Source organism: Empidonax traillii, unplaced genomic scaffold (genome assembly GCF_003031625.1).
Source record: "Empidonax traillii isolate 1590-97213 ecotype Southwest subspecies unplaced genomic scaffold, ASM303162v1 scaffold98:size2021230, whole genome shotgun sequence".
Classification (NCBI taxonomy): domain Eukaryota; kingdom Metazoa; phylum Chordata; class Aves; order Passeriformes; family Tyrannidae; genus Empidonax; species Empidonax traillii.
This window is the reverse complement of record NW_020955291.1, coordinates 341,784-356,472: the sequence shown is the minus strand read 5'-3', so window position 1 is coordinate 356,472 and position 14,689 is coordinate 341,784. Positions and strand designations below refer to the sequence as shown.

Here is a 14,689-nt window from a genome sequence, read left to right as displayed (position 1 = left end):
ATAGAATCTACTAAGAGTTTTAAAACCCCAAAAATTCATCAGTGGTACCCATTTAGCTGGTTCTTCCATGCAGCCTACTACTAATCATTCATATGAGAGGAATGAAATGAGGCCTAAACAAGATTCCTTTAGGCATGACAATGAAAGCAGTCCTCTCCAATAAACTACAGGGCCAAGACCTGTAAAGAAACAATCACACAGGAGGCAGCTCTATCCTGGAATCTGCCATAGCCTCTTGACATTGTGCTGTGCCTACAGTGATCCTGGTCTCACAGCACAGAGCAGCGATTCAGGCACTACTACATCACATTCCAGTAACTGTGAGAACAGAAGCTGAGGGCTGTATGTAATTATCTACACACAGGAAAGCAGAAAAGACATCTGATATCATCCTGTCATATCTACAACTGAGTGCAGGTAAAAACAACTCTTTGCTAGGTAAGCTTCCAAAATGACATGCATCATATTATGTTAATCAAATGCAATTTAAGTAGAACTTCCAAAAAAGCTGACATAACATTGTGTTAAGAACTGCAGCTACAAAGGCATTCCACATAAGGTAGTAATTCTCATTTTTGAAAAGGGTTTTAACTCGAAAGGTAGGCATCTATTACTTCCAATTAATATCCATCCTTTTCAATGCCAAGCCATCAAAACACTATGCCTTGAAACAGACACTTTAGGAAATATTAGATCATGCTCCAGGAAACTTAAAGCTACCTTGAACTGGAAAGCCATAGCCAGAAGTGTGGCTTGAAGATGTCACAATATTGGGAAAAAAAAAAAAAAAAAAAAAGCAAAGATAAAAATAAAAATTATTATAATTATTATACTACAGGCTGCTGAATATGTTTGCAAGAGTACATCACCTTCATTTAAAAAAATTTGATCAAGAACTTTGTTCAGAAAGTCTGTTGCATACCCACAAAAAATGTCTGCAAATTTTAATTTTCAATTTGCATATGCCATCTACACCTGACCTGTCATGCCTTTTGTCTTAAAAGGCCAACAAGAAAAACTATTTCAGCACAGACTTAGGGGTGTTTTTTTTTTGTTACACCCTCCTACTCAGTTACAGGTGAAATGAATCTTTGAGGTCCCTAAGCAGATGGTAGTTATTTGGTGAGATAAACAGGCAAGAGGAGAACTGGTCTTGGTGCCTCTTCCCAATTTTTATAGCTGTTGATACCCAAGACCTAACAAACCTTATCAGAATGCCTAAATATATGCCAGTGAAGCTTCAAATGCATCCTTCTCCTAAATCTGGTGGCTGAACCTTACAAGCACTATGAAAACGTTGTCAATTTGGACAATATTTTCATCCTAACACCTCAGGCTGCTTATGCAGTAAACAAAAAACAATAAGAAAACCATGTTAAAAGAAACTACGTAGATAACCCCCCCTCTATGGATTTAGGGATGAACACAGAAGAAAAATTTCTGAAGCTATACACACTCAATATGACAACAGTGACTTTCTCAGCAGTTATGTATTGTCCACTGAATGGCGTCTGACATGAACATGTTCAGAGAACTTCTTCCTCAGGTTTTGGAAAGCAACAAATCCCAGGTAACAAAAATCCTGCATTGAGTTACAACACACAAGACATACCATGACTTCTCAAGTCTGTGTGTTTCATCAATTCAAGCCTTTTAATTTTCCTTTGTGAAAGTTTGCCAAAGGACAAGACACTAAAGAACGAACAAAGGAAATCCTGTAATTTAAGAATACCAATTCAAAAGTTCAATAATTTACAGATAACTTATATGGGCTACAGCAAATATTATTTACTACAGATCAGCAGAAATCTCATTCCAAAGCAACAATGTTCTCCTCAAAGGGTAAGAAAGTAAATTCTCCCTTTCTGTCTTTCCTTCGCAAAGGCCAGGTGAGCACCAGAACAATTCTTGTCAAGTATGTTATGGCATTAAATTAGTCAAAACTTTGTCTCAGACCTAAGTATTCTCTACACATGCCAAAGGAGTATGCAAGAAATACAGCCAGGATAAACAATAACTTGTCTGCCTCTCCCTGCACTCTGAATTAAATAGACCAAGTTTAAAAAAAGGTGTTAAAACAATAAACAAATATTTTTTCCAGTTCAGTCTTCTCAGTATTTTTATTCAGAACTTCAAATACCACAATCAATACTAATTCAAATACAGCAGTTAAACTTCTCAGTCATCAAGGGTTCACTGTGCCAAAAACACTCAATGAAAGCATTGATTTCATTGAAATCACCAGAACAGAGAGGAGTCTTTCCAACAAACACCACCACATCTTAGTTTGGATGAAACGTACCTTCTGGTCTCTGCAGGACATAACCAGTTTTATATCTCTTGCTACCATAGCACTAAAGACATGAGTTCATACCAACCACTTCAAGTCTATTCAAAATCTTCCCTCCAAGATAACTGCTTCCTAAAGAGAAGCAGAATTATTTTTTCCTGTCCACAAGTCCCCCTCTAAAAACTACTGAGCCTACTGGAAACTGCAAATTAATTTGGAAGGAGTAGAGGCATCGGCTGTTGTGCTTCTGAATATGAACTGCTAGGAAAGCAGTCAAGATTAGTAGCTACAACAGAAGGGAAACTGCAGTTAAGAGTTCAGTGGTTATCTCTTTTCTACTTCATAAATGACAATGCATGTTCTGGACTGCTAGGGAACATGTGAAGTTCAGAACTACTTACTACATTCACTAGCAATAAAGAAACAAGAAGGAGAGGTAAAAGTATTGAAAGATGAAAAAAAAGAGCTGAGGAACATTAGGAGGAGATGAAAATGGAAATATTCAGGCTATAAATCAAAGAAACTAAGAGAGTGAGGAATTAGCTCTGCTGCAGTTAAAATACAGACAAAGAAAACAAGTCCTCAGAGATTTGGATTTCATTTGCTCAAATGCTCACAGATAGTTTCTTAGATTAGCATATTTGCATTCAGCTTGCAAGTATCTGATCAACACCTCTAAAATTGCAATCTTACAAGAGACAAATTGGCAGGGTCAGAAAAATAATTAGCAGCACACTGACTGGAATAATATGTTGTAGCATTTATATTACACTCATGAGAGTGGAGAGAAAGCACGATATTAATTGAGGTGTTTTATGGTTATGGTGTTTATTTGGTTTGGTTTTTTACACAGACAAAAAATCTATGGAATTTGCAAAATGGTCAAACATCCTCATTCCTCAATCATCTAGTACAGTGTTCTATATAGTTGCCATTAATAATGTATAAGGTTAACTGATATACTGGAGGTATAACTAGATATTTATTTGTTTCAACACTTTAACACCATATTCTGCATATAATTAGGCTGGCACCTATTTCACTTAACAGAAGTTAATAAAATATAACTGGCTGTTGTACCGAAACTACTAAGAAATTCAGTCTTTTAACATCTTATTTTTTCTTTAAAAACTCAAGAGGTGAGAGAAGTAAAAATTCACGTTACCTGTGTTGCTCATGTAGAGATTCTACTTTGGTAAGAAAATCTTTGTTCTGCTCTGGTATAAAGTTGTAATTTGAGAGATATCCTGAATGATGTACAGAAGCATTATAGTCTCCAAGTTGTGCTGTCAGGAAACAAGAAACACATACACAAAGTTTTCATAGTTAATTGATCATTATTTAGAAAAAATTCCTTCTCTACATATCTACATATAGGGAAGTGCAGGAATTACAAACCCTTTTCCAACAGACAAGCAGTGTTGAACACAGGGCATTGCATGACATCAGTGAAAAAGGATTTTTTTCAAAATACACTTACCATAATCTCAGGCACTAAATGACTCAGTAATTTATTTAGTTACTTATATAGCCCCACTTTTGCACCACAAGCAGTAACACCGCCAGACAGGCATTACATGCCGTGTTGGCACAGATGTGCAGTACAGTAACATTAGAGAACACCAAATTGCTTCAGTAAGAGATGGTAAATGAAATCAATTTGATACACGTTTACTTGACTATAATATATAATAAGTCTTCAACAAGATCTGTCACTTAGAAAACATCTACTCTTCACACAGTCAGGTAGAAATTGTTCAACTCTCAACTATGGCGCTGTCCTAGAAATTCAATTGTTAAGACCTTCCTCAGCTGAACATAAGTTACTTAACAAAGCATGTGAAATAACTGCTGATTTACATATAATATTACCTAGCTCCTACAAAAAGTATATATATGTTTATATTCAAAAAGAAATTTTCTAAAATCTTATTCCTTCAAGAATGATACTAATTAGTAGATATTTTAGTAGATATTTAGTATTAGTAGACATTTAGTAGATATTTTTAAATAGTTACTAGGTAAAAAGCTAATTCTTATCCACATATCTGAAAAGAAATGAATATAAACCAATTTTATAGCTTCAGTCTATTTAAGTTTTGTTTAAAATCTAGATCAACATAAGTTTATACCCTGAAAAACACACACAAACCTTTCAGCTCGTATGAAGTAGCAAGGTTTGGGGTAGCAAGGAGATAGCTTCAAACAAATTACTTGTCTAATTGCCACAAATTTACCTAGTTTCAATTAAGCAACTGATTCAAACCTCATATTTCTTGAAATCTGTGTTTTGATTAAACAGTTCGAGATTAAACACCAAAAATGATGGTATGTATGTATAAGCAAATCACTCTAACTTAAACTAATTTGCTTTTTCCTAAAGAGCATGAAATAATGAATATAAAGACTGAAGTTTCCCAGAAGTTATACAAATAACTTGCAAATTAACACAAAAGAAAATCATTGATTGACCGCAAGCAATTCAGCATAGAAAGCCCCTCAACTAAATCAGAGTTCAAGAACATACTTTGAGGAATTATACCATTATTTTCCAGAAAATAAATAAAAAAAAGGTATAAAACTGATATTTAAATGATTCAGGTTGAGGGAAAAGGGTGTGCATCAGAAATAATTTACAGCTACAACAACTAAAAAGGATCTATAACACAGGTGATAACTGATATTTGCCCCTTAAATATTAAAAGGGCATAATTTCTAAGGCTCAGAAAATGGAATTACTGTGACAAAAAATAATTCCCAGGCAAATGTGGTCAAAACCTAATACAGTTGCACACCTAATTGTCAGCATCATGGGAAATATTTAAATAAAAAAGTAAATGATAAACAGTAAACAATTTACTTTGAATGCAGATGTTCCTGCATTGCTCTAGTCCTTTTATTTAAGGGGTACTTGAACTTTAGATCACTTAGCAAAACTAAATATTTACCATTTAGAACCAAAACATGTTTGAACATTTCTGTCAAATAATATTTATCTGAAGAACATCCTCATAACAACAATGACAATAAAACAAACAAAACCACCAAACCAACCAAAAAAAAAATACCCTACCCCCCCCAAAAAAAAGACAGAAGATTCAGAATTATAACAAGAAGCCAAAATAATTGTTAAGAATATCTATATATTAAGAAAAGCCCAAGTCTGCCAAGACTAAAACTAAGGCAACAACGATAAAAACAAAAATTAAAAGTTTTTAGAATAAAGTAGGCATTCTAATAAGAGTGTCAAATAAAACACACAATTTCACAGATGACAGTAGCTGATTGAGGACTCTTTACTAGTCGTGAACACAACTCGGTTTTTCTATGACATAATCTACGTTTTTAAGGTTTGTTGCAGCTAGTTTGAACTACCGTCTTGTCAGTGGGAAAAGCCCACATTGCCAGGAATAAGATAATGTAGGTGTCCAATTTATTTACACTAGGAAAAGATATTTTTACTATAGTTTTACCTTCTCTAAAGGGGGCAACTGCTGTTCCTTCATACATTATGAGGTAGATCCTTCTTTCTCATATTCCAAATATGGAGGTTGCTCTGGTCTTTTTTCCACTTCCTCCTAGCTACCTGAGGTCATGTCAACAAGGGGAGTGATTTAGAGTACTACTTGCTTCTCCAAATCTCTAAACAACTGTCACAGTTGAAGAGAAACTATAAATCTTGATTTGTAAATATCTTGGAAGACTAACGATCACATGCAGGATTTAATTATCCAATTAGGAAAAATTAAGGGTATATCAAGACATCAGTAAGAATGATAACCTATGATGTTTCTATCTCTTTACTGGATTTCTCTAGAAGGCTACAGAGGAAAAGTGAGTCTCCAATTCTACCGACTTTGCTTGTAAATAATAATTCAAACAAAATTTGCATACAAAGAAATAGCACCTATTTCTTCATATGGGCATTTCAAGTAACTACAGATGAGAGAAGGGAAATGTATGAATGGCTCATGGGGCAACCGTGATGGAAAATCATTTATAAATAATATGGACACTCTGGTCCAAAAGCATGCCTACAAAAGCTAGTCTTTGAAAACTAGTTTAATATCAACTTTCTAAAGACCTAAGAAGTGCATCAGAAAATAATCAAATCAAATAGTTTAGTAGAGAAGAAAGATGAACCGCATAGCATAAACCAAAGCAGTTACTGACTCTCAACAGTAACTACAAAGTATTCAGGTACTAAAATGCTTCTGGAATCAGAAAATAATCTGCTACAGCAGAATTAAGTTTCTGAAAATGAACATAAAAACATAGATTATTATTAAAGAAAGACTAAAAGGGTTCATTGAAATGAGCACAATCCATGTAGATGTAGCAATTAAAGACATCATGTTGAAAACTGTTTTCAGAGAGAAATTCGTAAAAGGACCAAAAGTCTCAAAAGGGAATGTTGAGAGAAGGAAAGGTGTTTCAACAAATGGAACCTGTATCCAAATAAGAACAAGAGCATGAACACTAACCCACTCAGCCAGTAAGTAATTTTGATGTTGCTACTGGACAAGCAGAACCAGCTATCATGTGGGTCAAACTAACTTGTTTTGTAAAAGGAAATAATGTCTCACACTCAAGAGCTCTTAAAAAAACGTTCAGCCTAGACATGATTGTAAAGAGTTGCTTATGACCACTTACGACAGCTGGTCATTTTGTGGTAAGACAGAATGAGAAATTAGGCATTAATAAAAACAAAGGAACACTTGTAGGGGGGGGGAAAAAAAGAAAACTATGAATACACAATGGTGGTCTCCAAGTTATTTACCACTCCAGAATGAAAAATGAGCCAGTCATTGTAATGTCCTTTATTAAAAGAATTTAAAAAATAAAAACCAGAAGCTCAAACCCTGGACACAGTTAAACAACAACACATAAAAAATAACCACAAGAAAAGAGAAGAAACAAATTAGAAAATGTAAGTTACACTGAGTTGCTTTTTCTGCATATCAAATACAACATGTACTTCAGAAACTATACTGACACAAACAAACACAAAAAAAATTAATGAGAAAAGCAAAGTGTAATCAAAGTACATTTTGAAAAAGTATAGTGATAAAAGACTTCAGGGAGTAGCTATCAGTACTCCCAAAACGTTACAAGGTTTTGCAGAACCAATGCATTTATCTTCTGCCATTTATGTTGTCTCTCAGCACTCACCACTCGTCATTTTAGAATCGCAGAATCATTTAAGTTGGACAAGACCTCTAAGATCATCCAGCCATTAACTCAGCACTGCCAAGTCCACGGCTAAACCATATTCCTCGGTGCCACTTCTACATGTTTTTTAGATACCTCCAGGGATGGTGACTTGGTTACTTCCCTGGACAGCCTGTTCCAAAGCCTGACAACCTGTTTCTGTGAAGAAATTTTTCCAAATATCCAATCTGAAACTTCCTTGGTGCAACTTGAGGCTCAAAGTTCTCTTTATTCATCCAGTCTGATTTTGATTCTGAGGCATAAGGGTTACAGATGCCCTAGAAAGTAGTAGAAACCTGACTGACCTCTAAGAAAATGTCTCCACTTAGATTACGTCCTTCTGAGCACTATTTCACTTTAGGAAAGCATGGGTGTGGAGTACATACAGAGAAAAATCCCCAAATGCTAGCCATGAAACGAGGGAGGTCTCCATAAATTATCTCCATAATTAAAGGTTTCAATCTAATTTCTATAAAAAGAAAGGGAGGCAAAATGCAGGCAAGTTAGAAGAAAGAGTCAGGCAAAAACAAAGTTGATGGGGAAATTATGTGGTGTGACTCTCACCGTTGAGCTACTGTTGATGTTTCTCTAAATCTTACAGCCCAATTTTTTGGGGTTTTTTTAAAAGTGTGGCAAAACAAACACCTGAAGAAAAGTACTAAGATCAGTGTTTACAGAGCCATTGTACTGTCTACTCTTTTATATGGATCTGAATCGTGGGTCACTTACCAGCACCACTTGCATCTCTTAGAACGCTCCCATCAGCGCTGCCTCCGTACAATCCTAAACATCCACTGGACCGACTATGTGACCAACACGTCTGTCCTTGAACAGGCAGCAGCCACAAGCATTGAGGCCATGCTGCTGAGAACTCAGCTGCGTTGGGCAGGGCACGTCTCCAGGATGCAGGATCATCGCCTCCCTAAGATCGTGCTCTATGGGGAACTTGCCACTGGCTGCCGCAAGAGAGGAGGCCCGAAGAGGAGATACAAGGACTGCCTGAAACAATCCCTCAGCCTTGGCTACATTGATCACCACCATTGGTCTACCCTGGCCTCCAGTCGGGAGGCCTGGAGACACACCATCACCTTTGTGACATTTTAAATAAAAAAAGGAATAGATACACTATAAAGGTTTCCTTGTTTAATTTTATAGACTGTACCACGTTCCTATTTTACACTAGTAAAAACCAAGATGTACACTTTATCACTAGATTTTTTCCAGTATAAGATTATCCTTCTGACTTAACAATTTTGAAGTTATTTGTAATGTATCTTAAATTCTTCCTAAAAAAAAACAGATTTCAAAATTTGGTGATCATTTTGTCACAAAGTACACTACTGATAATACACTAAGAACTTATTCTGAGTTGTCTGAACTGCATTCACAATCAGGTTTAGTCACATTATTTAGACACAGTAGTCACACCCACTTACATTCCCCTGTAAGTTAGCCCCACCAGGCAACACAGGGTGTGCTACAGCAGTGAAGAATAACATGTCAGAACTTTACTTCAGAACCACAGTGCTGAACTCTAATGCTTGCAAAAGGGCAGTATAGAGAAGCAGCATTCCAGTGGCACAAAAGATTTGACCAAAAACTGTCCCTTTGCAAAACTCAGACCTGTGAAGGTCAACCACACAACTGGCACATGTAAAAACTATAGTTAAGAAGCAAGAGTGGAAATATCAAACACCAGCCTTCACACACAGTGAAAGACATCAGCTTCAGCCCTCCCATCAGTGACAACTGCTACACCTTTTAAATAAATAGCCCACAAGTTTGTCAAATAACCATTTCCCCTTCTGCATACAAGGGAAGTTACAGAAGGAGAAAGCACCCTGAAAGTCACCAAGAAGTGGCAGTAAACAGTTCAGGTAGAACCAACACATGGTAGCTTCAGACAACGGATTTTTCATAAGCAGATGCCTAATATCCAAGAACTGCCATTCTCCTTACTAAGTATGATTAGAAATTAAAACAGTAATGGAACAGTATTTAAAACAATTTCGGTTGACAAGAACCCCAGCAAACATAACTCAGTAAGGAGACACAGATCCTCAGGTTTCAAAAAGGCTTTCCTATGCCATCACCTTTAGGTAAACAGGAACAACCTGGTAGCAAAACAAAAACTTTTAAATTTTTTTTTAAGGGAATACATCTTTTTCTTAAATGTTTTATTCTTTATGAATGCAGAGAATAAATATTGGTATCATACAAGTAGCAACAAAAAGGACATCAGTGAGCTAAAAAGAAAAGGTTAGGGGTTTTTTTGGTTTGGTGTTTTTTCTGTGGGTTTTTTCTTTTAATTAAAAAACACCAAACAACAACAACAACAAAAAAACCAAACAAAACCCAAACAAACACAACCCTCCCCCCCCCCCCCCCCCCCCCCGCTAATAGCAGCACTATCCATGAGTTAGAAAAACCAGGCAAATAGGTCGATGGGAAATTCCAGAATCTGCCATGAAAGAGAAAGTTTAAAACACTAGCACCCTTTGTCAATGTTCACTGTCCTTCTATCATTCCCCTTTAGTATTGACAACTGCATTAGTAGGTATCCTAGGCACTAAAAAGGTAACAGTCATAGAACTGAAGGGGAAACAGGAACTACTTTGGGATTCCTGGTACACTAGATGTGGCATGATTAATTTTACTTTGTGATAAGATATTTGCATTCTTCAGTGCCCCTTTGCATTTTTGAGCTTTAGCACAATTGGTCAGCAATAGTACATTTAACAACCCTAACAGTTCAGAGTGTTTCAGCCTTCAAGTATCCTTACTGTTCCTCAGGAACACCAGAGGAGCAGGATGCCTTTCATTTGGTAACAAAAATGAGACTGTAACCTCCTATGGAAAACTCGTTCTGGTTTCAATTCTTCTAAGTAAGCTTGAATGTGATTACAATTCCAAATTATGAAAGATTGCAATATTTGACATGCTTAAACATAAAAGTTAATGTTTTATAGCCACTTAGGATTTTAATAGATACCAAGAGTTTATCACATTCTTCTTTGAAACCCACATACAAATTATTTAGCTTGCTCCTTATTTCAAACAAAATTTACCTCAATCATTTCCGTGGGCCTTGCTAGCCTTCCATAAAGAAAGGAGATTCAGTCAAATAATTACACAACTATTCTAAGCATACTTTCCCCTGACAATTTTTTTAACAAATGTGGAAACTCCACCAAACCCTCAACATGGTTTTTTCTTTGTTTATTTAATAAGAAAGGTCTTCCTCCAGCTGTTTTTCACTATCTGTCCAGTATGCTTGTGAGGCATTGGATCGGACTCGATTTTGGTTTTCCTACAGGTGTTTTCCTAATATCGTCCTTTGAGTATTTTTTTCCCAGTTGCAGGCAGATGAGAAGGATATAAGTTCTTGCATGTAGAGTCACCTTAAATGTATTGCAAAGGGCCAGTTTTATATAACTAACAAACCAAATGCCATAAAAAAACATTACATAAGAACACTGTAATTTCTCAATCATGAGTTTACCTTCATCTTAACTGTTCTCTAGATGGCCACTTATTCCCCTGGAATGCTTTCCCATAGGTATTGTAATACACAGTAAGTTTCACTATTTTGTTTCCAATGACAACGCAAACCTGACTATTTTGTCAGCAGTACAAGGCACACATAAATAAGAACAATATTACCCTTCTATCAACTTTTTTCCTTTTTGACAGGCCTAACAGGTACAGTTTTTCTACCTAGGCTATCTGAAGTCTGTTTTAATAATCTGAACCTTCTTTATAAAACATCACCCATAGAATGCTGAATACTCCACACAAATAGATAAAGAAATAAATCTTTCCTGATTTTCCAGTGCCAAACAGCAAAGAAGGTCATTGGTGAAATATATTTATTAACAAAATAATGATTGCTTATTACTTACATTGTACTGCATATGATGCCAGGACAACAGCAGAACTAATGGGGCATGACAACCTGGAAAGGAGGGGAAATATTTTTATTTACAATACATAATATTATATATAATTATTATATAATAATATAGTTATTATACATATTATGTATAAATACTTTTTTATTACCTATATAGAGACTGTATAAATTACTTACAAAATGTCTCTGCATTTAGTTCAGTACATGAAGACTTGTTTATCTTCAAAGAGTATCTGATTTTTTCTTACTAAGTCTGATTGTCAAAGCACAGTAGCATTGGACATTAAATAGTTTCTTAACTGAATTGAAGTAAGTAGTTCTAAAAGAATATGCTCAAATTCTTGCTAGATGATTATTCAGAAAAGAAAAAGGAAAAGGATTTTTTTGATACTCTGGACATTACTTTAATAGTTGCATTCTGGTGTATTTAAAACTAGACAGAAACACTAAAATTAGCCAGTGCCAACCACAAAGACAGCTCTTACCTTATGATCAAAACTGACTCTATAGAAGAAAAAAACAAGTCCTAAAGGCAGTTTACATTTGGCAGAAATACTTGGACTATCTTTCTTTTTTTTTTTTTTTTTTAAATGTACCAACACACAGGAATCACAGCCAAAGGAACTACTGAGTATACACCCACCATGTAGGTAACATAACTCTGAAATAAGAAAAAATGATAGTACAAACTGCTCTTTGCTACTCCCTCCTGCTTATCACAGTGGATCCCATTTGGAATTCCATGCCTGGTATACCAAGCCTTGCATAAATATCTCTGCAGCTGACATTGTGCCTGCAGAAACACGGCATCTCCTACAGCTCATTCACAACAGACTTCTCAAATCATCTTAATAAGTGAGATATGTGACAATTTGTAACATTTCCTAGCACTTTGATTTTCCTTTAAAGTGATGTTTCACAGAGCACATTTTACAGTAACAATACCTTCAGAAAAAAGTTTTGTATTTTTAAATAAAAGGTATTTTATTTTTAAAAGAATTATAGAGAAATTGAAGATTATTCTTCTTACCTTCCTTCTGCAATATCAATCTTCAATTGCAGAAAGAATAAGTGCCTAGAAAAGGTATTTTTGGAAAAGAAAAAAAATGTACATTTATTTTAAAAAGGTATGGTGTAAATGGCTACATATATTAGTTTTATTTTATTAGATTTCCCAGCAAGCTATATAAACAGATTAATAAAGATTAGTGGCATTGACAAATATGCAATCATATACCCACTGAGTCTGATAACAGTTTTAAGGATCTTTGGCAGTCTGTACTGCAACTCCAAGACCATAGTATTAATGCCACAATTAACATTACAAAACCCAAATCACTACAGAATGGGGCACTCTTTCTTCCTGGAATATTGATTTTGAAAGCAACATTAAAAAACAACAACAACACACAACACCCAAATCCCAATCAAGTTACACTGTGATATACTTTATAGTGATACTGAAGAGTTGGGATATGAAGAACCATAAAGAGCAGATCATTGAGTAATTTCAGTTTTAAACTGCAGAGCAGCTTAAAACTGCATGATTAACAAATACTGAAACAGGTCAATAGCTAAGTTTTCCACAAGAAATATAATTCAAAATGCTATTTATATTCTCAAGACACTGAAATCAACAAGCAGTGAAAATGTGACAAAAATACAAGATTAATGGGTGCCTTCCAATTCTAAATTCCATATCACAGGAGCTGAACAAAACAATTATTTGTTTAAAATCTTGTGACAAATTAATTGAAAATTGTTTATAACTCATGTACCCCACCACCCCCAAAACTCAGAGACAGGTTAAAAATAAAAATACAAGATCTACTGTAAACCAAAGCATTACAGATCTTTGCATGTTACAAGTAATGGGCAAACTAGGAAACAAGAACTGTTATCTGTTCTTCCTGAAACAAAATAAACCCCACCCTCCCACGCCCTCTGCGTTAAATCTACTGCATATGTTCAAAACTGACTCAATGTTGATACAAAACTCCTAAGATAGATCTAGTGCATGCAGGCTCAAAAAACTCAAAGAATTCAAGGTGTAAATAAACCAACTGACATCTCTGTACTTGCTTATATTCCGACTGTATTTTGGAGCTGTAGGTTGTGTAGCAGAAACCATTCATCGTGAGCATTGCATCAAGTTGTCCATTCCAAACACATTTAATATTAAGAGTTATACAAAGTTATTTATGTAATAAGACATAGTTTGCCAAGCTGTGGACATGTGAAAGGAAGGCTTTACACATTCCTAGTTCATGGAAGCAAACATCAAAGAGGAGTTACCTGGTTTGTTCTTGCTGAAGTGTGTTAGGATCAGGTATAAAAAACCTTACACGAAAACGAAGGGTGCAGGGAAAACCTCCTGCAATATTTTAGAAGAGCAAATAAAATTTTTAGTTTAAAACACAAAAAGGTTTTAATTTCTATATTTACAGAAAAATTACATGAACATCCATACGGAAATCTCATGTATTTTTCTCACGAAACTAAAAGAAACCATGAGAAGTCTCTCCTGATCCCCTAACACCAACTTTGAGAAGAAAACACTCAAATGCTGTAATGCTTTCATTTAAAGTACTTTGCATAAAAGGCATTATTAAGGTACCTTTACCTCATAAGTATTAGAGGAGAGAAAAGAAGCAAATACGTTTAAGTTGTCTCAACTGGGATAAGGTTTCATTCTATCTTACCTATAAATACCTGGCATTACAGAAGTTCACCATGCTAAGTTTGTATATGAATTGAAAAAAGAAAACATGATCTGTAACACATGGTAGAAATATAAGAGAGCTGAAAAGCATAGCTCAAGTGCCACAGCATAAATTGTGATAGTGTCACTTGGTCCTCCTAAGCTGCTATCTGGCAGCATCATGCTGGCCCACCTCTACTTCTTGATAAGCATTCTATGTTACTCAAAGCTGTTTATAAACCAGACACACTAGAAAAACACATACACTTGGAAGTGTGTGTTGGCTTTTTGATTAGTTTTTAATAAAAAAAGCAAAAACTTGTTTTATCTTGCTGTACTTGAGACAAGATATTGCCAGAATCCATACATGAAATAGGCTATGCTTCCATCAATCAAATCCCCTCTTCCTTTTCTTTCCTATCATGAGGAATTCACTGGCATAACTATATGACTGCTGCTTTCATGGCCATGACTGCTCAGGAGCCAGGTGTAGATGCTATTACAACATTAAAGTTAGTGACCTAGCAGGTCAGATAGGAGTAAGGAGTAGTAGAAAGCTCTGTTGAATAGACTG

At 35.4% G+C, this 14,689-nt stretch overlaps 1 protein-coding gene across 2 annotated transcripts in view; it reads right to left on the bottom strand.

Moving 5' to 3' along the window:
- The window catches only part of PTPN3 (protein tyrosine phosphatase, non-receptor type 3), a 124,723-nt gene that overhangs the window by 70,067 nt on the left and 39,967 nt on the right, over nt 1–14,689 (bottom strand). The window contains exons 5-8 of one of the 2 annotated variants that reach the window (XM_027881872.1): nt 13,710–13,788; nt 12,445–12,489; nt 11,404–11,456; nt 3,456–3,576 (exon numbers count right to left, since the gene is read on the bottom strand). In XM_027881872.1, the coding sequence (XP_027737673.1) occupies nt 3,456–3,576; nt 11,404–11,456; nt 12,445–12,489; nt 13,710–13,788 (298 nt within the window). Of the gene's footprint in view, nt 1–3,455; nt 3,577–11,403; nt 11,457–12,444; nt 12,490–13,709; nt 13,789–14,689 lie in introns of those variants that run through there. The other variant, XM_027881873.1, reaches the window with a different exon arrangement.